Consider the following 23,411-nt stretch of genomic DNA (forward strand, 5'->3'; position numbering starts at 1 on the left):
TGGAGAGATGCTAAAACTATATTTTTTAAAGTGTACGGAAATGCAGAATGAGAGTAACATGGATTTGAAAAAATGTTTTTCACTAAGTTCCGGGAAAAAGATTGTCATTTTTGTTGACTATTTTCTTGAACTTTAGTCCTCAACTTTATTGATCAATTCTCTCTCCTTGTAGTAGCTTGTTCTGCTGCATTTTTGTACTTCTCATTTATGCTTTTTTAGCTTTTTAAACTTATACTTCATAATTGTTTTATTATTGTAGTTAATATTAGCTTTATGTGTTTCAAAGTTTTACAATATGCATGTGATACAAAGCATAATACTTTTAACAAAATCTGTATCCTCAAACAAATGAACATGGTAATATCCTTTATTCAACAATTGATTGTTCGGATCATTTTCCTAAAAATGGTTAAGTCTAAAAAAAAAAAAATTTTCCTGTCTCCATTTTTACAATGCAGGTTGCATCAGGAAAATAATTATTAATTTCAAGCTTTCATAAAATTTAATTTTGAATTGAATAACAACAAAACATTTTTTATTTACTTTTTATTCATCTATATGCTCAAAATTGTCCTAAATTACACAAAAATTCTCTCGATAGTTTTGGCATATCTATTCATTAGGTAGACTTTGACTAGACATCAATGTCATACTTCTTTCCAACCTCATCGTAACAGGCCTAGAGAAAAGTATAATTAACAATTAAGATCAAGATAAGATAGCATATTAAATTAAATCAATAATTTATTTCAGATTACGTAAATATGTTAAATACACTCTATAAATCCGGTTCAACATTTAACCCTAGACAGTATTTCAAACCACACTGTTAAAAATTTTCCGGAAAAATGGTTAATAACAATTTTTTTAATTTTATTTTACCATATTCAACCCAAACGGTGGAATGACCGTAAATAATATGGTATTCAAACTGTCATCTGTAAGAAAAACTGCTTATTAACTGCTTTAATCTCATACAGTTAAACAACCAGAGTCTAATAGTACCAATTAGGCCCACCTAATATATCCATTTAATTCTTTGCCTTATAGCTGAGATGGCTAATCTGTCACTTTTAAAACTGACGCAACGGGGGTTGATTCTCAGCTTTGACACTCCTCCACCTGAAAATTTTCCAGAGTTCTGCATTTCCAATTTGTGGCTCTGGACTATTAGAATCTGATAGTTTCCAGCACCATGAAGCTGCTTAACACAAAAGGTCTAGTATCTCTTACGATAGATGAAACAACCATATAAACTAATTAAATCACATTGCATGATTCATTTCATGAAACACAGAGTAATTCATTACCCATTACTCAAAGCCCATTGCCTAAAGAAATGCTCAGCTCGTTAAGTCCGGTTAAATTTCATTTCTACGATTTTGAAACCATTCTAGTCGTAAATGGTATAAAAAGCGTATAGATCTGTATTCGTGTTTTTCAACTGTACAAGTTGTAAACGGTTTCAACCATAAAAATGAAAAAGTCAAAACCATAAATGTAAAAAATTATCTTCACCTCAAACTTTGCGATTGATTGAATAGACGAATTGCTCAGTTATTTTAACGTATTTTAATCGGTTATTTTACCGAAATTTAAGAATAAAAATTCGAAAATTGCATAATTCCTTGAAAAAACTTTGCATTTTTAATAAGAAATCATGTTTCTATAAAAAATTGAACCATAACATGGTGTAAACAAGTTTATAAAGGATAAGCTTGCATAATAATTGGGCAAAACTTGGTCCCATATTATTATGGCCACAAATTTTCACAATTTTACAGTTTAAAGCAAGACATAACTTCTAACAGCATCTTACAATAGCTTACTTTAATACGTAGTTTATAAACATGAATAACAAATATTAAAATAATAAACAAATTTTGAAAGCTCTGAAAAAACTATATTATTTCTCTTTTTGTACAACAAAAAAGTTATTTTTAATTTCTGACTTCATATTTCAATTAATAAAAAATCGAATATTAATTAGAATGCTTAAAGTGCACAAGAAATATCTAAATGCAAAAATAAGTTCAGTACAAAAAAATATCTAAGAATATTCAAGGATGCAACTTATTTTGGCTTATTTGTCTTAATGTTCACAAGCAAAATTGGAGCTTTCAAAAACACTAAATTCCTGTTCTAGAAAAATTAACACTGTGTCGTACATATAAAATTAGCATTATAATTAATAATAAAATTATCTTAGTACTTGAAAGCAATATATTTAATATTGTTTTGTTTTAATTATCGAAAGAAGATGTAGATTTAAATATTTTAAGCGTGGATTCAAATATTCATTTACAATTTATCTCAAATAAGTATAAAATAAATGACAATTAAGTGATTCGATGGAATTCGGTCATAAAGTTTTCTAAATAAATCTTAAATGTGCTTTGAAACACTATATTTATGAGATATTTTTGCTAAAACTTTTCAATTGTAGCTGCTTTAACAATTTTCTTGGCAAAAAACAATATGTAATAGTTTTAAGAAAACGAGAACTTCTTGAATAATATTTAATATCCTAAAACACTTACCGTCGATCCAGCCATTTCCTCCTAGATAAATAATTTGAATGAAATGCACGAAAGGTTATAGAAAAATATATTTATTCAGAATTATAAATTTTTAAAAATAATCTTAACTTGAAAGCATCTAATCGTAAACGAAAAGCTTCTTAGCACATTACTTCGTATTAAGGGGAAAATATGTATCGATCATACATTTATTTTTTTTCTAATATGGGACTTAGAATCCATATGAATATATACATGAATATAAATATCGATATGACTATAAATTTAAAAAATACATAAAGAAATTGCAAGAAAAATAACTTTTATTTATAATTTATTAATCGACATTTTACATATATTCACCATATTGTAGGGACAGATTTAGCGTGCAACTGACTGTGTTAACACACCGCTTGTTAAGTTGTTTGCCAGACCCGAACTCATGACCTCCTTCGGCTCTCGACAAATGGTGTGAACATGAATATTACCCTACACTCCATGGGTATGAAAAACGCTTTTATCAACCATTCCACCAGAACATACTGTTCAAATGGTAAGGGTTTGCCGGAGCTTTTGGTTGTAAAATTATAGTTTTTACTACCACACATTTCGCAAAAATACAAATATGAAAAATAAATTTATACGAATAAATAGTTTTTATGCCATGCTTTAAGGTTTCATGTAAAAATGAACAAGTTTTATCACATTTATTGTTAATTTTTAAAAAAAAATTACCATCGCATTACGGTAAAAATTTCTAAGCTTTTTCGAGCCAAAATTATGGTAATTTTTACCATATTCTTGTGGTTTTGACCATACTTTCTTTTTCAGATGTATATTATATTTATTACATTTATTTATTACATTTATTTATACTTGTATTTGCACTATGTTGCCTTTGTAAGATTTAGAAAACACATTATAATATAATAGTAAAAAAGTATTTCGAACGTAACATACATGGATTTTAACTTAATTGATTACATCCCCTGTATAAAAGGGTTAATCAAAATTGAGCATAAAAGTGTCGAAATAGCTCCGAAAAAAATTAGACGAATTAGCAAAACCAATGCACTCATTATTGAGTATAGTGACATGATAAAAAATGAAACAGCTCTAAAAATCCTACTTTATTTGTGAATAAACATGGCGCCAAGGTAAAACAGTGTTGATTATCAATCAGAAGACATTCTTTATTCATGAAATAAATTTGCAATAAAGATATGTGTGATACAGTTTTTTGTGAAATGAAAGTAAGTACAGTTGATTGATTTTCTTTTCGAATATCTGATCGTTATAAACTAATAAACTCGAACTTAGTGAAATTGATGTGTCATCTTACAATGATGTGTTTTTTGAAACTAAGCTTAAAAATGAGTATATGCTATTTCAGTTTTGAGTATGTCACTATACTCAATAATGAGTTCACGAATTTTCAAATTCGACTGCATTTGTTCCGGGTCTATTTTGGGACATTTTTCCTAAATTTTGTGAAACCCTTTTTTTAAAGAGTACTTACTATAGGGAATACTATTCCTATTGGTATTAATAACTTTGTTGAATGAATATTTATTTCAGAATTCGTTTGGCATTGAAAATACCATTACTAATGTTAACTTTTCTGGATTAATAATTGCCTGAATTCTATTCAAGCTATAGAATGACCTCTATTTCTGTCCTTTTTCCATAACTTTCAAAAAATTATAGTCTTTAATTTCTATTCTGCTTATGTGCTCCTTTTTTAATAAAGTGATAATATTAGTTCTTTTTAACTTCTAGTGTTAGAGTAGAATATATTACGTAGTGTTAGAGTAGTAATATTAGAATATATTATAAATATTGCATTTTGCCTGACTCGCTTAAGGCATTGCACGAAAATTATAATGTTTTAAAACATATTATGCAGTCCCTATGAGCTCAAGAATGAAATAAACCTTATTTGATTTAGGAAAAAAAGCTGCTAAATATAAACATATCAAACTTTATATTTCTTTAAAATAATCTCCCAACTATAAATTTATTAATTTATCCCAGCTGCAAAATTATTATTTATTAATTTCGAAAATAACTTACATCGGTTACATCAGCCAATTTTTCGCTCAAGCACTGGTTAACCTAAACAAATTGCTATGATTAATCACGGTTATCAAACACAGGATTATGAACTATTAGAAATTAAAATAAAGTATCTATACACATATTTTTTTTAAATTTCACCTTTGTTGTAATGGAAGAATCGTTGCAACCAGCAAGAAGATATGGGTAAACTTCTTTGAGGAGCACATCTGCTTTGCAACCACGAATGATACTTTTTATCTAAAAGGAAAGCAAATAAAAGAAAATTAATGAAAATAAAAACACTTCTGCTGATCTGAGGAAAAGCGCACTAAATAGATAAGTAATGTGGATTGCTTTAAAAATTGCATTTATTTTTTTTTCATATCATTAGTTTAAAAACATAATTAAAAATTATATATTTTTTTTATTGAAGTAACAAATTAAAACAAATATTTAAAAATAAATAAGGATTTTTCTGGATAAATATTCTTAAGGCACATCTGTTTCATAAATGGAGTGTTCTTTAAACGGAAACCTTGATGTATGTATTTCAAAAAGAATTGTTTTTCTCCTAAGCAAAGTAGTATTATTTCACCATTAATTTTGTTTATCGGTACGTAACTTATTTTTTTATTTCAATTACGGTTGATTTTAAATTACTTAGTTTTACTGAAGCTAATTTTAAAAATGCTACTGTAAATAAGATAAATACATGGTAAATAAAACAAACAATGATTATATCCACAAATAAGAGTGCTTTCTAATATTATATCGATAGGTCAAAAGTAAAATATCTTAACTCAATAGTGTGAAGAGCACCAAAATATCAGCACGAAAATAGAATAAATCAAACAAAAACAAAAATTCCTGAAAAATACAAAATGAATATGAAAAACGCAAAAAGTAATACATAACGCTTCTAGAGAGGTCGGACGTCCATTTACTTACTGACACCTTGCAAAAAGGATTTAAAAACATTTTCGTAACTAGTCTGCCAGATTACAAAATCTGAAACTAAGGCGTAAATAGAATATAGTGAGACATATTTTATGGCACGTTCTTACTGAAGTACAAAACTGAATTTGATTTGCCAGTTACATTGGATTGATTCAAAACTGGATTTGCGCAATGCAATTAAATACCGGATAACTCAAAGTTTATAATTATAAAAGATCGTTATCCATACATCTACACGTTGTATAGATAATATGATGCGTGATAATATGGTGTATATTAAAAATATAAAATATATTAAAAATTACTTACATTATCAGGGTCTAAATCGTTACATTTATCAAATTCAGCAGCTAATTCTACACTAAGTTTATCTGCAAAAAATGGTAGAAACTGTTAAATAACGTCATTGAAATGTAATAATTTATAAGGAATTAACAATTTAGCTCACCACAGATTTTTGCAGCTTTCAGAGTAGCAATTGATAAAGAACAAAAAACTAAAATGATCCAGTAGGCGTGCATTTTGTTAGAAGAAAGTCACTGACCTGAAATTCAAAATTACTGCTTAATAACAAAAAAAATTGACAACATAAATTGGCTAAAATGCTTTGTATTAAAATCATCTGTTAACGCTTTATAAGGCCATGGAAAAAATACTTTCCATCAATTTTTATTAATTCTTAAGTGTCTAATCAAGGCTTAATTTCTCACCCATGATTTGATAGGCCGTCAACTGGTAACCTCAAAGCATTTCACAAAAATAAATCCCAATGAACTCTTTCGTTCGCATAAATGTAAAAGTTAGTAAATAGTAAAAGTAATAGTAAAAATTAGTATAAGTTAGCATAGGATCAAGAAGAGAAGCAAATACTGGATAACTATTTTCTTTTTTGTGTATAGTGCTTGCTCATTTGAACATTTCTCATCCAGTTTTATTTTATAGTTATTAACATAGAATTAATAAATTTGGTTATTTATAAGTTCAGAAATGTATGCTTATGACCAATACTTTACATTTAAAATAGACAGAATTATGGAAATTCCTCCCACTTTATGACCAAGAAAATAGTTTTAAAAATCAAACTAGCCTTAAGTAATAAACTAAGTGAATTTTTTTAACAAATATTAGCTCCAAAAACATTTTAATATAGTAAAAATATTTTAATAAATATTAGCCCCAAGAATATTCAATATTAACTAAAAAAAAGTCCCGATAAAAGATCATTGAAGTTATTGTCCTTAAATTCAAAAAATGGTTGATTTTAACGTATCCCTGAGTATAATGCATTGTTATTGGTTAGTTATATATTTTAGATACAACTAGAATGTATTGTCTAAAATCTTATTAAAAATTAAAAGCTTATTTGAATAATAAAAAATTTTCATTTAAAAAGTGGGGAAGCATTATTTGAAAAATTCGTATAGTTATTAGATAATTTTTATATAATTATTCGTGTAATTAAAATTCTAATGCAGTTAATCGTAGCTAAAATTCTACTACTAATTCTACTACCACCGGATGGACCACAGCCCGTAATGCTTGGCTTAGGTCCGTTCGTGACCGTGTCTGCATGATCAGTCCACATCATCGAAAAAAATATTTTATCAAAATATGCTGAATCTCACAAATAAATAACAATTAACAGTAATAAACAATGCATTTATACATAATTAAACACTTTAATACCTACTTAATTTTTTAACTTCTATTAGTATGATATTGAATTATATATTCTTTAATATAAATAATTGACGATATGCTGAACTTATAGCAAGTAACAGATGTTTAAGTATCAAATTTTCGTTCGTGTAACAATACGAAAAAATAATTATTTCTATCATATCATGTAAATATGTTATTTATAATAAGATCAAATAATTGCATAATCATTCAACATCTGTCCATCCGTCTCTTCAATGAACTCTTCCGAAACTGACTGCCAAACAATAGAAAAAACTATCTTCGTTTATTTCTAAAAAGTATGACACTTTAATTAAAAAAAACTTCATTCTTTTGATGTTTATGAGTGTTATGTATCTTGAAACTGACAATATTTTTGAAATATACAGTCTTTAAAAATAAGAATTTATTTGCTTTGGATGTATATCATACAGTTTTGATTTAAAATTTACTCTGCTCTATATTTCTAATTGAAACTTATTTCTAAAATAAAATGAATTGCTTTTTTTTGCTTTCATAATAATGAAACGATTTTATATTAATTTAAAAGTATAATTTAAATGAATTTAAATAAAAGTTATACTTATAACACATTACGTCATCATTTCTTGTCGTTATGTGAGCCAATGATTTGTTAGATATTATCTACTCTTGTTTAATAGAAGTTTAAGACTTTGAATTTAATTTTATAAAAACTATTTTAATTTTTTAAACTAGTTGATGCAGTAATTAAACAGGGAATAAATTATATTAACATGTAATTAATAATAAATTATGTATTAACTAGTATTATTTGAAATTTGTGATCGAGTAACAAATAACCACATTTAATTAGAAATCCTTTTTTTTTTTCATAACGCTATCTTATATTCGCAAACTATAAAGATTAAGTGATCAAAACAAAGTCACACAATATATATAGTCCTTAGATTTAAACAAAGATAATCTCTCTCTTTCTCTCTCTCTTTCTTTCCTTCTCTCTCTCTCTCTCTCTCTCTCTCTCTCTCTCTCTCTCTCTCTCTCTCTCTCTCTCTCTCTCTCTCTCTCTCTCTTTCTCTCTCTCTTTCTTTCTTTCTTTCTTTCTCGCTCTCTCTCTCTCTCTCTGATTTAAACTATTGATAAGAGCTTATATGAACTAATACCTAATATAAGCTGCTGTAGACTAATAAGATGATATAGAGTAGTGGCGCTTTTCCCGTACAAGCTATAACAATTTGAAATGTGGAGTTTTCTCTAAAATATCTAAGCATTTCACAGAATACCTAAAATGAGTCAAATCAGAATCCAGAAAACAAACCGACTTACTTTCAGTGAATATTTCATTATTCTCAAGAATTCTAGTGCTAAAATTTTTATTTTTTCCCAGAAATGTCCTTACCATGCAGTAATTTTACCCGAATATTTTTCCGTGAAACACGACAGTATTTTTCAAATACTTTGTTCATAATATTTTAAAAATAAATATAAATCTACACGTCACACTTTTAGCAATGGTGTATTGGATGATTCGATTTCTGTAGAATTAATAACATTTTGCCTTAACAATTGGTCACCTGTGTTCGTTGAATTGCTTTTTTTAGTGATAGATCTCGTATAGAAAATTTTAACTCAAACCAATTTTTGTAACATAATTGATGTTTAAATGATCTGACAAAACATATGTTCAATTTATCGAATTAATTGCTTTTAATAGGTCATATATTTCATTCAATATGACAGAAGAATATATTCACTTTTTGTCATTGTATAATTCATTATCCAATATTATGCATTTGACACCTGCCAAATTTTTTAAATTCCTTTTATCTTGATATATATATATGATCCTTTCATACAGCGGTAGGTACGAAAAAGTATTATACATAGGTAAGTATTGAATTTTTTTATCTATACTAAAATGCACTTCTTTACTACAAAAACACATGGTATTTCCTTGTAAGATACAGTATTTAAAGTATTTCTTTAAATTAATTTAAACGAAGAGAGATAGTATTATAATTGTAAATAAGCAACCAAATTACTAAGAAATATGCTATTACTTTATGGAGGTTCTCCTTGTCTCTATAAATTAATACATGATTTTAAAATCCAGACAAAAATAAAGGAAAAAATACAAACATAAAGGTTTGTAAAATATTATTTTCGCGATAAAAACAATAATGCTATTTAAATTTTATACCATAACAAACTATTACAGAGAAAGACAGTACTGAAAAACATCAAAGCCTGCTTTATTGCCGGAAGAAACAGGCAGGAGCTTAAAGGCGATTATTAGAAAACCTCTTGAACTTCATCTTGAACTTCATCGTGCCAACAAACTATTTTGTTACTGGCATAAATGACTGACGAAAAATTTGACAGATTTCGATGGCCTTTTTTTGCTTTATTTATGTATTAATTTACGCCTCCAAATGTGCATACCTTTTTATCCCATTCTTGACAAAGATTATAAAACTAAGTATTACCTAATAGGGTTGATTATAAAACAACCTGTACACAGATGGCTTATTTCTTATCCATTTGTTTGTTTACTTATAACTATAATGCTTCTGAACTATACTAATATTCCATGTTCTGTTATTCTATATTCTGATATTCTATATTGTCTAGTTCCATATTACAAAATTCTATATTCTCTTATTCTATATTCACTTATTTTGTATTCTTTTATACTATATTCTACTATATAATGTTCTTTTATTCTATATCTATTCTACTATGTCCTATTATTCTATATTCTATGTTATTATTTTTCTTTTTTATTATTTTATTCTGAAACACTTCTATTTCAATATTCTGTACTTCTCAACATGCTACTTCTAATTATGTTCTACTTATAAATTATTCTAAGACATACTTTTAAAACTAAATAAGCTAATTAAAAGCTTTTCGCGCATAGTTATAAAACTCTCTTGTTGAAGTACAATTACCTGTCAAAAATTTAAATAGTTGTCACTTTTGCTAATTAGTAAAATAGGGATTGAAAAATTTTTGAATTTGAAAATGTAAAAGACTTCTTAAAAAATGTAAATTAGAACAATAAAATCTAAAATTCTAAGCGAAAAGCTCTCAAGATTCTTATGTAATTCTAATTCGAATAGTTCTGGAAAATGAACAAAGGAATGTATGTATACTTTGAAAAATTTTATTGCTCACAAAATATTCGAACAATTTCGCCAAAAATTTTCATTTTCTGATTTAAATTGACAAAAAATAAAAAAGATGACAAGGTATGCCAGATATTTCAAAGGTATGACAAAATACGACAAATGTAAAATGATATTTAGAGAAAACTTTTTTGCGACTGATTTCTGAACTTTAAGTTCAAAAATCATATTGAATTCACTTATTAAATGGCAAATTTAAGCTTTTTTTTTATCCTTTATGATGGAGGCTTAATACGTGAAACTCTTGATCATAAGAAGAAAAATTTATAAAGGTATGATGTTTTTATGTTTTTCCCGCTCTGCATGCTGCAAATTTAAGTAAATGCAGTTAACTAAGTAAAAGAGTGTTAACTGAAAAGTTTTACTTAATCAACCGTAGTCTTGTTAAAAATTTTAATCTATTTTATTGAATGTTTTAAAATGCACAGAGCTCAAAAAAAGGAAATATTCTGAATAATTTTTGATCTAATGATCATATTTTCACGTACTACAACTTAATCTTTACAAATTGAGGTCCAAACTTTATTATACTGAATAATTAGAGCAGACGGTATTATGTTACGGTATCAAATGCAAAATCACATTTTGCCGAGAAAAAACATATCTCTATTGTTGAATTCGTGATCAAATTAGAAATTCTGAACGAAATCCCTAAAAAAAGTCTCTGAGTTTTAAAATTTCAGGCAGATATATTTTTAAATTCTCAAAAATTCTCAGAAATAATACTTTTAATTCTCAAAAATTGTTCGATTTTGCATTTTGTTATTTAAAATTGTGTACATTAGAATTTTTTGATTCTTAAAAAAATACAAAAATAATAAATAATTGTAAAATTAGTTTTATCATGGAATTATCCTTAGATAAACCAATTTTATAACTGCCGTAAAAAAATTTCGATGCTTCAAAACTTCTCTAGATATAGCAAAATACATAAAAAGTAAAATTAATTTTACGGGCACAATTATTTGACCACTCTCATACCTAAACTATGGGGAACACATTTCCCAAATTGCAGCAACGTTTCATAATTTGAAGTTCAAGAATCTGTCGAAAGAAATGTGTGTTCGTTCAGAAAAACAACATTTTTGTTTCTGATTTTGCATCTTACGATATCGTGTGCTCTGAGTAATTATCAATGGGATTCCTGCTAGTGACGTAGTGTGGGTATTTCTATCCTGATTGGTTGTTGAAACGCTGCATTTGTATACTTTAGCAACTGTTCCTTCCATTCTATTTCGAGTTAACTAAGCCGGTCAAGTATCAATTCTCTTCAGTGACACATTCTATATTCTTTCACAAAGATTATTTCTCTAAGATTTCAATTCTTTCAAAATAGAGGCAGGCGTGAAGCCATGACATCATAAACAAACTAATTATGCATCGAAGTTACCAGGTACACAAAAGAAAAATATATCATGGCTAAAATAAAACACATAGACAAATAATAAATTTAAGTAAAGTAAAAGAAATAGGCGAGAAAGAATTATATTTTAACAATTCAATATCCGATACGGTTCTGTGTTCAATTAACTAATAGTTAATTAGCATTCTAATTTATGTAGAAAAAGTTACCTCTACTTTAATTTGCCATTTTTCTGATAAAGTTTAGCTGGTGCTATCGTCATAGTTCATATGTGTGGAAAGAATCAATTGTGGTACTCGAACCCCGGTTGTGCCATTCATGAGATTGACTGATTAGCTTTCTTAGTTACCAAATGTACCGAACAGCACGAAGCCAAATGAGTTTCATAAGGTAGGCCCAGTTGACGTGGATGGAATAATGGTTGTTTAACCGTATGCATAAAAAAAATCAATTATTCCTATCACCACCTAACATTTTTTTATGGTTATTTGACTGCATTGGTTGAATAAGGAAAAATAACAATTAAATAAATTGCTACTTAGACATTTTTGCCAGAAATTTAAAATAGTGTATATTGATGTTCCTTGCAATAAGCTGTACTGAATTTTGTATTGCACAAAGTACTAAAAAATTTATTTTTTATACATTAATTACTTCATTAAAATTATTGTTTTTATTTCTTTGAAACTGTTTAGATTTTTATTTTGGAACTTTTCTCTTCAAATATGTATGCTATCTGGATAATTCTGGTTTTTTGTGCCTTATCAGTTAGTGCTGGACCAGATAGAATTTGTCGTAAGTCTATTTCTTTTGCCTTTTTAATCCTTTAATACTAAATTTTTATAAATTTTCTTACTTTTTTAATGAAAATGCTCTTTTTTCTATAAAGCTAAAGTTACAGAAGAACTCGGCGCTGATTTCGATAAATGTGATGAAAAAGATCCTGAACGGGTGAGAATATTTGTACTTTTTTTCTTATGAAATGAGACATCTAAAGCAAACCTAACTAATATTCATCGTACAAGTTTATGTAAGTTTTCTAATATCAGACATTAATACTCGCTATTAATTGTTAAAATTAAACCTTTCGAACCTATAATGCTAGATTACCAAGTTTTATTTATGTAGAAAATATATTCTAAGAATGTAAAGCATTTGTGATTTTTAAAAAAAACATCCTATCTCTATAGGCTAAAAAACTATAAAAACATAATTACTTAATTGTATTAAGGTCGTTTGTTTTACACAAAAAAAATCTAGCATTTCCCATCTCTAGTATATTGTAAAATAAGGCAAACAACCAATTAAGCCTTATTCCATGGTTCATTTGATTAAACACAACTCAAACACAGCCTAACATAATGCGCATTATCTAACGAAAAGCCTAACTCAAATGCCCAGTTAAATTTCTTTCTTACGGTCTTTACCAGGATTTTTTTTAATTATGTTAGTTGTAAACGGTCTCAAAACCGTAAAGGTAAGAAATGTTCTTTATCGTAAAATTTAAGCTTAATTGGATGGACAAACTAATTTACCGTACTTATATAATGAAAAGAAAAGAATGAAATGTAAAGAAAATTAAAAAAAAATTAGGTCTCCGACTGGGTAAAAATTGGCAATTTCAAAACAAATTTATATTTTTTATTGTTATAGATTTCTAAGCTTTAGTTCATTAGATTTCCAAAAATCTTTTAAATTTTCATCTCCGATTTTTAAAAATAGTATTTAAGTTCGAAACCGAGACCGTAAGCAAACAAGCGTGCATGAAACTAAAATCTTTTTTGTTTTGCCTTGAGTATTTGAACACTTATTTATTTGAATAAGTTATGTTTTTAAGGAAAAAAAATGCTTTTCAGAAGTTAATTTTTGAATTAATAATTTTATAAATTTAAAACTAATGTTGATTTTGAATTTACTATTTTTTATCAAGCTTTAAGAATATTTACAATTTTTCTTTAAAAAGTTCGATATTAGGCAATGTATTTAGTTCTGTTTCATAGGTTCTTTTTAATTTTTTTAAGATTTTATTTCAAATATTCACATTATGAATCAAGTAGAAAATATATTTTATACATTGCACTTTGTTTTAGAGCTGTTAAATTTGTAATTTTTAAGCTAAAATTTGCCCTTATTTTGAAAAGTATTTTATAAATCTTTAAACATTACTATAAATTTATGATTTAATGACCACTGCTTGACAAACATAGAATAAATTTTTTTAATTGAGCCTTTTTTTTGAAAAAAAAATTCTGTTTTTCTGGAAATTCTGTATTTTAAAATTATAGCTTTTCTTACCATACATTAAAAGAAAGGTACAAAAGTGATCAATAAATATAACCGAATAAATGGTTTTTATGCCATGCTCTAAGGAATCGTAATAAAATTACCAAATTTTACAACATTTAACAAATTTTATCCCAGGTACACAGGACCATATTTCATTGTTAATTTTACCAAAATCATTAACAAAGCGATTCGCTAAAAACTGCCGCGCTTTTTCGTGTTCTCATAAAACTCGGAAGGCGGTACATTTTACCATATTCAGATAGTTTTGACCTTACTTTTATTCGCAGTACAGTATTTTTCAAATTTTTTAGAACTAAAATAATTAAGCATTGAATTGAGTTAGGGCTTCGAACTAAAATAATTAAGCATTTTAAACAACAGATATTTATTCATTTTTTATACTTATTTTTTTTTCAAATTTCAGGTTGTGAAAGTTATTCGTGCTTGCCATAAAGAAGTACTTCCAGATAAAGAACCAAACAAATACAATTATTTCGTTGCTGCCTGTAAAGATCCAACTCTATGGAAAACAGTAATATTAATATTTTATTTACTACTTGCTGAATACCCGTTTTTCGAACAAGAATAAAATAAGATTAAACAATGAACAAATCTGTACTAAACAACGCTACGAAATCGTGCACAAAACTGAAAAATATATACAGGCACTTTTTATAAAGCTAAAACTTTATTTTATTCATTGCTAATAATTGATTTCCGGCCGCATTATGTTGTTAGATGAAGAAGTACACGTTTTCAGTAGTTCACCTCATCAATATAAAGATGAACTGTATTCAGTATCATTTGGCATATTTCTACTATTCGAGGCCTTCTTTGAGGTCGTGCACAGGCCAACTCATGATAGCCACAATTTACCACAATCAACAGAATTTCTCCAGTACTTGTCTATTTCGAGGGTTTGTAAAAAATATGTTGCCTCAGTATCCATGCCGAAACTACTCATTAATGGCTCAATTGTAATAGGCATCAAATATACTAATATAATACTTTATACCTATATTTGCATATTCGGAACATAATAAAACTGAACCTATTACCATAATACCAATAGTGTCTATTACCAAAATTGATTAAGCATCATTACGTGCGGTGATTTTTCATGTTTCTTCTAAATAAAGCAACCATTTCGTCATTAATCTTGCTTTTCAGAACACGGTTTATTTCTTTGTTATAATTAATATATGTTATTAAAATTACTTAAACATCATTAGCATCTAGAATAATATAGCGATTTCTCTTAAACGAATTAGTATCATTTTTCTATTAATTTTGCTTGAAATACATAACTTATTCTTTTATTTCTATAAGTTAATTAAGTTAATTAAGCATCATTTAACGTCAATAATGGTATAAAGATTATTTACTTTTCATCTAAACGATTAAGTGTCATTTCTCTATTAATTATCCATTTAAGTAAATACTTTTATTTTAATTTCATTTAGAACCTATTACCAAAATTAATCAAATATCATAATAGTATGGTGCCTTTTACGTTTCTCTTAAACAAATTAGTACTATTTTTCTATCAATGTTGCTTTTCTCCATATACCTAAATATATTATTTTATTTACCATTTATTTCAATTTATTTAGTTTTATAGAAACTCATTTTAAATGCATAAATACAACAAAAAAAACAAGCACATGGTTACAAATAAATTTAGAAATGATAATTCGGTGATTCAATAGTCCTATATTTCTATTTTTTTATATTTTATAACCATCGTTGAACAGCTGATCTAATTTTGGGTTTATCACTGCTAATGTTCAACTCCATAGCCTTGTAATTTTGAACACAATACAGAAGACAAGGGAACTCCTGTATAAGGTATCGGGAGAAGTTGGCCTTCGTTGGAGACTTTTTGATGGAACTAACCCTCAATTGCGTTACATGGAGAAGAAAATCACGAAAACTTACAGTGGTTAGCCTGACGGCAAGGGGACTCTAACCCATGATCCGTCTAATCAGGCATAACGAATTAAATTTATTCAAGTATCATAGAAGGTGCAATTGGTGCTTTTTTCAATTAATGAGAGCTATAAGCTAGAAAATATCAATGATGTTATCGTCTACAGTTTCATCAAAGGTTAGTTTGCATGGAAACAATGGCAACCAATGAAAAAATTCCAAACGATGCAATTGAAATTTTCTTAAGTGTTTTAGAATCGGGGGCTAAAATTGTCCAATTTCAGAACGGTAGCAAAAAGGGTTATGAGGTTATAAGAGAGACACGCTTACACACCCACATATTTTATTATTATAAATTTAAATGTTTTATGTTTCTATTTTTCAAATTACAATTAGTTTTATTACGCTTCAATAATGGAATGTGTGTAAGTTTTCTAAACGCTGATTTTTTCAACAATACTTATTTCATTTTAACGATAAGAAAATTCATATGGCAACAAATATTTATATCACATGTTTATAGTTTAAGTATACAAAGTGCTAAAGAAACACTCTGAGAAAAGTATTGAAATTATCAAAATAAATAGTCCATCAATTTTTCCATTTCAAAATAGTTTATAATTGTATCAATGGAGACGAATTGCAAAATGCAATAAAGTACCTTACTTCCTTAAATCGTGTTCCTTAGAATTTAAATTAGAATTTCCTTAGTATTTAAGGAACACGATAAATGTGTCCGTTGTCAGGAATTCGAGAATCATCAGTTGCTGCAAATTGTTGGAATCGTGAGCATAAATTCAATTTCAACAATGTCAAAATTATTTCCACCTTGGTCGCATCAGCTCATCTTGATGCCCTGGAATCTTGTTTTATTCGTATGAATGCTAATTCCCTTATTAACTACATTAGTTCCTCACTACCTCTTATTAGCTCTTGAAAATGCATTTAACCCCTCTCGGCCACTGTGGTTTTTCTTGTTTAGTTTCTCCTTTTTATTTTTTCATTTTTCGCCGGCATTTTTTTTATTTCAAATCACTTTTATTTCTTCTCCGTCAAGTTTGACAAGTCTTGAAAATGGGCACCTATTTTTGATCATTTCGACTGTTATTTGATACTTATATATTTTTGAAACATAAATTTTTTGATCAGGTAACATCTTATCGCTTCAGTTTGTTGCGATTGTTTATTTAGTAACTTAGCATTTCATTTTTTTTTAATTTGTGGTATTTGTACTGAAAAATATCACCTCATATTAGATTTTATTCATTATTTTTTTAAACATTATTATTATAAAATAGTTTTTTTTTATTTGTTATCGCCATAATTTTGTTATACTTGAAATACATAAAGTTAATATAAAATTATGAATGCGAACAAATTTAAACTTAAAAGTTTCTTTCACAAAATTATTACATTATTTAAATAAGTATTTAAAGCAATTTTCTTTTTTCAGTTTAACCAGTGCTTTACAAGAGATTTACCTGTGGACCAATTTCCAGACGTAAGTTGTATTTTTGACCATAAGTTGCTGCAAAAAAAAGAGTTCTTGATAAATTGGAAAAATAGATAGGTTATAGCTTTTTACACCATTAAAACTAAATACTGAAAATAAATTATTAATTTATACACATAGTTTAGCACGTTATTGTTATAGTTTGTTACATAATAATTTTGATAAATTCTAATGCTGCCCCTTATTATTTTAATTCCGTTTGCGCATTCTTAATTTTAATTCTGTTTAACTTATATGTATTTAAGGCGATTGTTTTCTGAGAAGATGGAAAGATTAAAAAAATTACAATAATAGTAAATCATACTTATTATAATTTTATGAATAATTGTATTGTCTTTACTGTTGTCCAAAATTAACCTAATATTATTGAACATTGATCAGCTTTACGATCAATATTGAAGTTTCAGAAATTTGAAAAATTGTGAAATTCTAAATTACGTCAAAAACACACTCTTTCAAAACAATTTAAAGTAGAATTTAGTTCCAAACAAATTTTGATTGCTTTTTCCCAAAATTAATCCGTTTCTACTATAAGGGGATAAAAATCACTTAAAAAAATTCGCAATTGCATAAATCAAATCTAGAAAATAAAAATACTTAATAGCGTGTTTTATTATTTTTATTCTTAGCTATTCTTAACTGAAAAAGATTTTTTGTGTATTTTGAGATTTTAATTATTTTTTGTTTTTGTTTTTTCTTTAGTCTGACTTTGCAAATTCAGCGGTAAGTATTTTCTTAATATATCCATTTCAAGATCTTTTTTTGGAGTATTTGCGAAATTTGTGTCAGTTAAATTTAAAAAACAACAAGTTTTGCAACACTGACGTAACATTTTAATCAATAAAAGCTCCCCTTTTTTACAAAATCCTTTATAAATTTATTTTAACTCCTGCATTTTAAATATTTAAAATTATTCTTCAAATCTCCGAATAATAATTTCATTTTTTCAAATACTATAGTCAAAAATATACGTAATTATTTTAGGTGTATTTATATATTTATAAAAAAACAATCCAATTTTTTTTCAAACAATATTAAAAATATAATCTAAATTTCTTGATAAAATAAGAAATATTTTTGTTTTCATTGGAGTGTCATAAAATTTGAACTAAACTGAAGAAGGATGCAATGCTGTTAATTGTTACAAAAGTATTAAAAAATAATTTCTATTTTATTATAAGAATAATTCTTCTTTTTTTCAAGAGAAATTGTTCCCACATTATAGAGACATGCTAAGAGATTTAATTAAATCTATTTTTATGGCAAGTTTTTATTTAATTTATTTCTTTTTGTTGGAAGTATCAAAATTGATATTTTTGAAGAACGAGTTCAAGAAATAAAATTTTGAAACAACAGCACTTTTAAATGCTATTTTTAAAGTTATATATAATTATAAAAGCACGATTGTTTTAAAATTGAACTGCTGTTTTATAAGTATATGCTTTTTTTTAAATTCTGTGTTCTTGTTACATATTTTCTTTCTCTTAACATATTTTAATATTTATAAGATTTTGTGCAGTGGTTTTTAAAATAATATTTTAAAAATGTCATTTTTATGAAACATTTTAACTCTAATTATTCAAAAAATTGCTACTATCCGTGATTTTAAAAATTATAATTGCTTTTGACTTATAACTTAATTTTTAACATTCTTTTTTTAATTTTTAATATTCTTTTTAATATTTTTTTGAAAATATTGAATCAATTGGTCTGTAACATTTCTTTAGAACACTCGATTTCTCTGAATAAAAAATTAAAAGAAAAAAATATTTATACCGTATTCCAAAAAAGTAAAATTACATTGTAAGAAAAACGGGAAAAACTTTTTGGTTTCAAAAACAGAAAACTGTGTCATTTGAAACGTTCAGTCCCGAGTCCGGGACAGAAAGTATAATAATAACAACTAATCATTCAAACAAATTAAGCTTGAAGAAATGCTATACTACTTTTCCCCATTTTTACAGGAGCATATTATGGAACAAAAATCTAATGTACCGTAATTTTTACAGCAATAATTTCCGTAAAATAACTGAATAACTCTAATTAAATAAATATTATTATAAAAATTACTGTATACTGTTTTACAATGATAATGGATTTTACGGATGAAATGTTCAAAATGCTGGTACTTTTTACCGTAATTTTATTCGGAGTCTTTTTAAGTGTTTGAGAAAGCTGCTGGGTTTAAATTGACTCTATGAATAATTCAAAATATTATTTTCAGTACTGTATTAAATTTACGCAAATTTCAAATTTCTGAAATTATTAAGATTTTGTTATTATTGCTTAGCCTCAATAATTTTCCTTCGGTGACTGTGTAATTAAATCAGGTCAAATAATCATTTCATATCGAATAGTATCTTAGATTTTGTGTTAACTTCTAGATTTCTTTCTCCTATCATTGATGTTAGGAAGCATTTTGGTGTGTTTAGTTTTGATCCTTCCTAGTTTAAATATATATTATTCATATTGCTTTCATGTTCGTTATGTCCATGCAGCCATTGCCTTATATTATGATATGGATTTATTTTTCTTTAATATTACATAATAAAGCACTCTACAAATTTTATTAATATTGTTTGACTTTTAATAGGCTTGTTACGAAGAGATGAACAAGAAATACGATATTAAGTAGATGGAAAAACCTGTAACTAGAAATGCCAGTTAGACAACTACAGTAAGCTACAATTCACAATATTGTTTGTACATTTTATGCCAATAATTGTATGTACAAAACAAAATAAAAAATATTATTTTTTGTGATTTATATTTTTGATGAAACAAAAAAAATCATCCTTCTTTATTAGGCAGCATTTTCAAAATTAACAAATATAACCACATTTGAAACTTCAAAAGCATATTGTATTAATAAAATAATATGTTAAGACATCTCTTGTAGAGAGGCGAAGACAGTTTCTTTTTAGGCATTAAATTGTATATATAAAAAATTTTTAATGGTCGGATTGAGGGGACATCAAACATCCAACAACATCCTAACACCAAGAAATTTAAATTACCAATAAATGCATAGTTGTTAATGGACACCTAGGAGCATAGGAGGAGATTCAAAATTGGTGAGTTATTTATAGGTAATATATCCAAAAATAAAGCCAACCCAGGGTTATTAATAATAAATTTTAAATACTCTAATTCTCATCACCAAAAAGACAGTTCGAATTTAATACAACCCTGAAGCTGAAACATTTTTGTGGTTAGAGAAATAAAGTAGCTTAAAGAAAAATAAAGTTAAAAATAAATTTTGATATTGCGATTCGATTAGTAATTAATAGTCGATAAGTTCTATTACTCACAACACTGACTTAATGAATTAAACTTGTATTGAACTTGTAATAAATACTTATATTGAATTAAAAAGTTAGCCCTTATATTTATTATTAAGAAAAGAATTAAAACATTTACGTTCATTTTTTAATAAGATGTGGTACAAATTAAGTAATTGGTTTAATTTAAAAATAGTAAGATTAAAAATAAAATTTTAAAAAAATTTTATATGAAATTAAAGAAGTTTTAAAAGCTAAGAAATATATAATGCCTGTAATGCCTGTAAGAAATATATAATGCATCACAATTACAAATTCCAATCAACGTGATGCAGTAGGAGATTTTATTTTATTACAGAAGTCAATAATTACATTCATTTGACATAATCTAATTTTTCAAAGCAGAATGACAATACGCTACATTTCAAACAACACGTAGAAAAACAGCATAAAACAGTAGGAATTTTTTTTCAGAAGGTACTAATAACACGTTTTAAGCACATCGATAAAAAAAGATTAAATTCTTCAAAAAATACATGCCCAAAATACTTTATATTCTATGAAAACATTATATTTAGTGGCATTACAACAACACATTTGAGAGCGTTTAAGATTGTTTCTGGAACGTTGTTTATGCTGTGGGATTATTTAGAAACAGGAATTTAAAACTAAGAGCTTAGTTCTTAGAGTTGCTTATACTTAACAAAATAAATCTACCTTTGAATTTCAATTTAACATGAAATATATTATCAAATTAATGATTTTAGACAATCTTCTATCTTCCTATATATCTGCACTTCTAATGATTGGTTATCATTTCTTTCTGCTTAAATTCCTTCACTCTGCTGAGCCACGACCTAGATTACCCAGCGAAAATAATAGATACTATAGTAAAGTTACATTGAATCATGGCTGCATAACCTTTTACTTAAAAGTTCAAGTGCGAAATATTGTATAGTAGGAGCCTGGGTAGAGATCTATGGTTGTCGATTTATCAAAAGATAAAATAGCCAAACACAAAGCCAATCTCCCGCTATCAATATTAAATTTAAAATAATTTGGCTATCGCTAATCGCCATAAAGGATCGTGAAAATTTGTATAACCCTGTAACTGAAACATTTGCGTGGTAAGAGAAATAGAGAATAAAAAGTTGCAAAAAGATTTTGTTTTCAATTTAGTCGGCAGTGAATGAATGAATTTATTAAAATTAGATTATGAATGATTTAAAAAAAATGAAATCAAAGAAATTTTAAAGGCAAGGAAATTTATATTGCTTATAATGGCATCACAATATTAATTTATGTTAATTCATGTATTTCAATTTAAATTATTTTAAGATTAATTAATAAGGAGTTAATAATTGCGACTGGAAGGCGGAGTTTAGAAAAAGTACTGAATTGGAGCATTGTACATGTTCCCATTTTTGTTTGTTTAGATTGACTTAGCAAATAAGAATAAAAAAAAAAAAATCTTAGAAAGTGTGATATAAATTACATTATAAGGACGCCGTCCTCCATAGCTAAGGCTTTTGAACTAGTATTTGAAATCATTTCCGGTCTACATATTTATCAAAAGATTTTAAGTTCGAAGTCTATTCATACTTCCAGAATAATGAGTACTTTTCACTCCAAGAAAATTTTTTTCTCGCCAAGATGACTTGTATTTTTTTTGTTGTTCCTCAAAACACACCTAATAAGAATCCTATAAGATGATGTTGAGAATCTTCATCATTCCATTTGATGTTATGACATTGCATAGCTGAACTTTGAAGAGAAGGAATACGCAACCATGATTCAATGAGAAATCCCTCTTCTGTCTAATTACCAAAGCGCCAGTCCTCAGGGTCAAATGAAAGATGCCCAGAGAGCTCTTTGAAAAGCTTTCATTTCGAAACAATATTGTGCCAAGATGGTCTTTAACCATCTTCCGGACCACGCAATTGCGATAAAACAGACATTAAATTTGATTACAGAAGCAGTCGTTCAAATATACCGCTGTGATTCTTTAGATGCCATTGTACGATTTTTTCACAAGCCTGTCTTAGTTTTAATCAAAACCCCAATTTATGACAATTTTAGCAGAAAACAGTCAATTAAACTAGCAGATAAATGTAACTAAAATAGGGGATGTAGCATTAAAGCTTGTTCTCCTTTTAGCGCGTTTATTGAATTGCAATAATTTAGTTGCCTTAGGGGGCTGCACTTATACTTGGTAGACCCTGAATCACTAGCATCACTGGCCAAGTGAGCTGAGTACAGTATCTGTATAACGAATTTGCATTCCATTTCAACTTCCAGAGAAGACATCTCTGTCTCTTATAAAACATTAAGGATTTAATGTAAGTTTTTAGCAGAAGGGGTCCTTACCTATTTATATAAGCATTTTTACCTAGCTAAAATTAATAATAATTTTGTTGTTTTTAATCAAAATTTCGAAATTTTGAGTTGATATTACATATTGTTTGATTTGAGAAATATTTTTCTTTCTCTAATGTCCTTGCGTATTGGCCCAGATTTGTCGGGTACTACATTTTCAAAATAAAATTTGAAAAACGACGCACCTACGAGTATGTACGACACACTAACAAGTATGTACAACACACAAACAAATATGTACGACACACCTATTGTAACAGAAGGTGATTGTGGAGTCAACCA

At 27.1% G+C, this 23,411-nt stretch overlaps 2 protein-coding genes across 3 annotated transcripts; one reads left to right on the forward strand and one right to left on the reverse strand.

Moving 5' to 3' along the window:
* Window positions 1-524: 524 nt before the first annotated feature.
* LOC107442342 (uncharacterized) lies at window positions 525-7,360 on the reverse strand. The gene is made up of 7 exons (XM_043053105.3): window positions 7,225-7,360; window positions 5,983-6,078; window positions 5,844-5,905; window positions 4,737-4,835; window positions 4,593-4,634; window positions 2,541-2,561; window positions 525-679 (listed from the first exon to the last, which is right to left on the reverse strand). The coding sequence occupies exons 2-7, from the start codon at window positions 6,053-6,055 to the stop codon at window positions 635-637; spliced, it is 342 nt and encodes a 113-aa protein (XP_042909039.2). The 5' UTR covers window positions 6,056-6,078; window positions 7,225-7,360; the 3' UTR covers window positions 525-634.
* A 1,586-nt stretch (window positions 7,361-8,946) lies between these two features.
* Window positions 8,947-20,235, forward strand: LOC107442345 (uncharacterized). Of its 2 annotated transcripts, none has more exons than XM_043053109.3 (7): window positions 8,947-9,080; window positions 12,440-12,539; window positions 12,634-12,695; window positions 14,455-14,562; window positions 17,413-17,460; window positions 18,175-18,195; window positions 20,066-20,235. In XM_043053109.3, exons 2-7 carry the CDS (start codon window positions 12,470-12,472, stop codon window positions 20,105-20,107), a joined length of 351 nt encoding a protein of 116 aa, XP_042909043.2. In that variant the 5' UTR covers window positions 8,947-9,080; window positions 12,440-12,469; the 3' UTR covers window positions 20,108-20,235. The 2 variants fall into 2 exon arrangements, with proteins under 2 accessions (XP_042909043.2, XP_087019060.1); XM_087162934.1 differs by lacking the exon at window positions 8,947-9,080 and adding an exon at window positions 10,607-10,653.
* The last annotated feature ends 3,176 nt before the right edge of the window (window positions 20,236-23,411 follow it).

This window comes from Parasteatoda tepidariorum, chromosome 1, assembly GCF_982258835.1.
Source record: "Parasteatoda tepidariorum strain Cologne lab strain chromosome 1, Ptep-v5.0, whole genome shotgun sequence".
NCBI classification, from domain to species: Eukaryota; Metazoa; Arthropoda; class Arachnida; order Araneae; family Theridiidae; genus Parasteatoda; species Parasteatoda tepidariorum.

Bases quoted from the DNA above. Each gene is read 5' to 3' on its own strand.
- LOC107442342 (XM_043053105.3), bottom strand. From the start codon at position 6,055: ATGCACGCCTACTGGATCATTTTAGTTTTTTGTTCTTTATCAATTGCT. The intron at 4,836-5,843 runs GTAAGTAATTTT...CTTTCCTTTTAG, and splicing joins ACGATTTAGACCCTGATAAT to ATAAAAAGTATCATTCGTGG. The intron at 4,635-4,736 runs GTGAAATTTAAA...CAATTTGTTTAG, and splicing joins ATTCTTCCATTACAACAAAG to GTTAACCAGTGCTTGAGCGA.
- LOC107442345 (XM_043053109.3), top strand. From the start codon at position 12,470: ATGTATGCTATCTGGATAATTCTGGTTTTTTGTGCCTTATCAGTTAGT. The intron at 17,461-18,174 runs GTAAGTTGTATT...TTTTTTCTTTAG, and splicing joins CTGTGGACCAATTTCCAGAC to TCTGACTTTGCAAATTCAGC. The intron at 18,196-20,065 runs GTAAGTATTTTC...GACTTTTAATAG, and splicing joins CTGACTTTGCAAATTCAGCG to GCTTGTTACGAAGAGATGAA.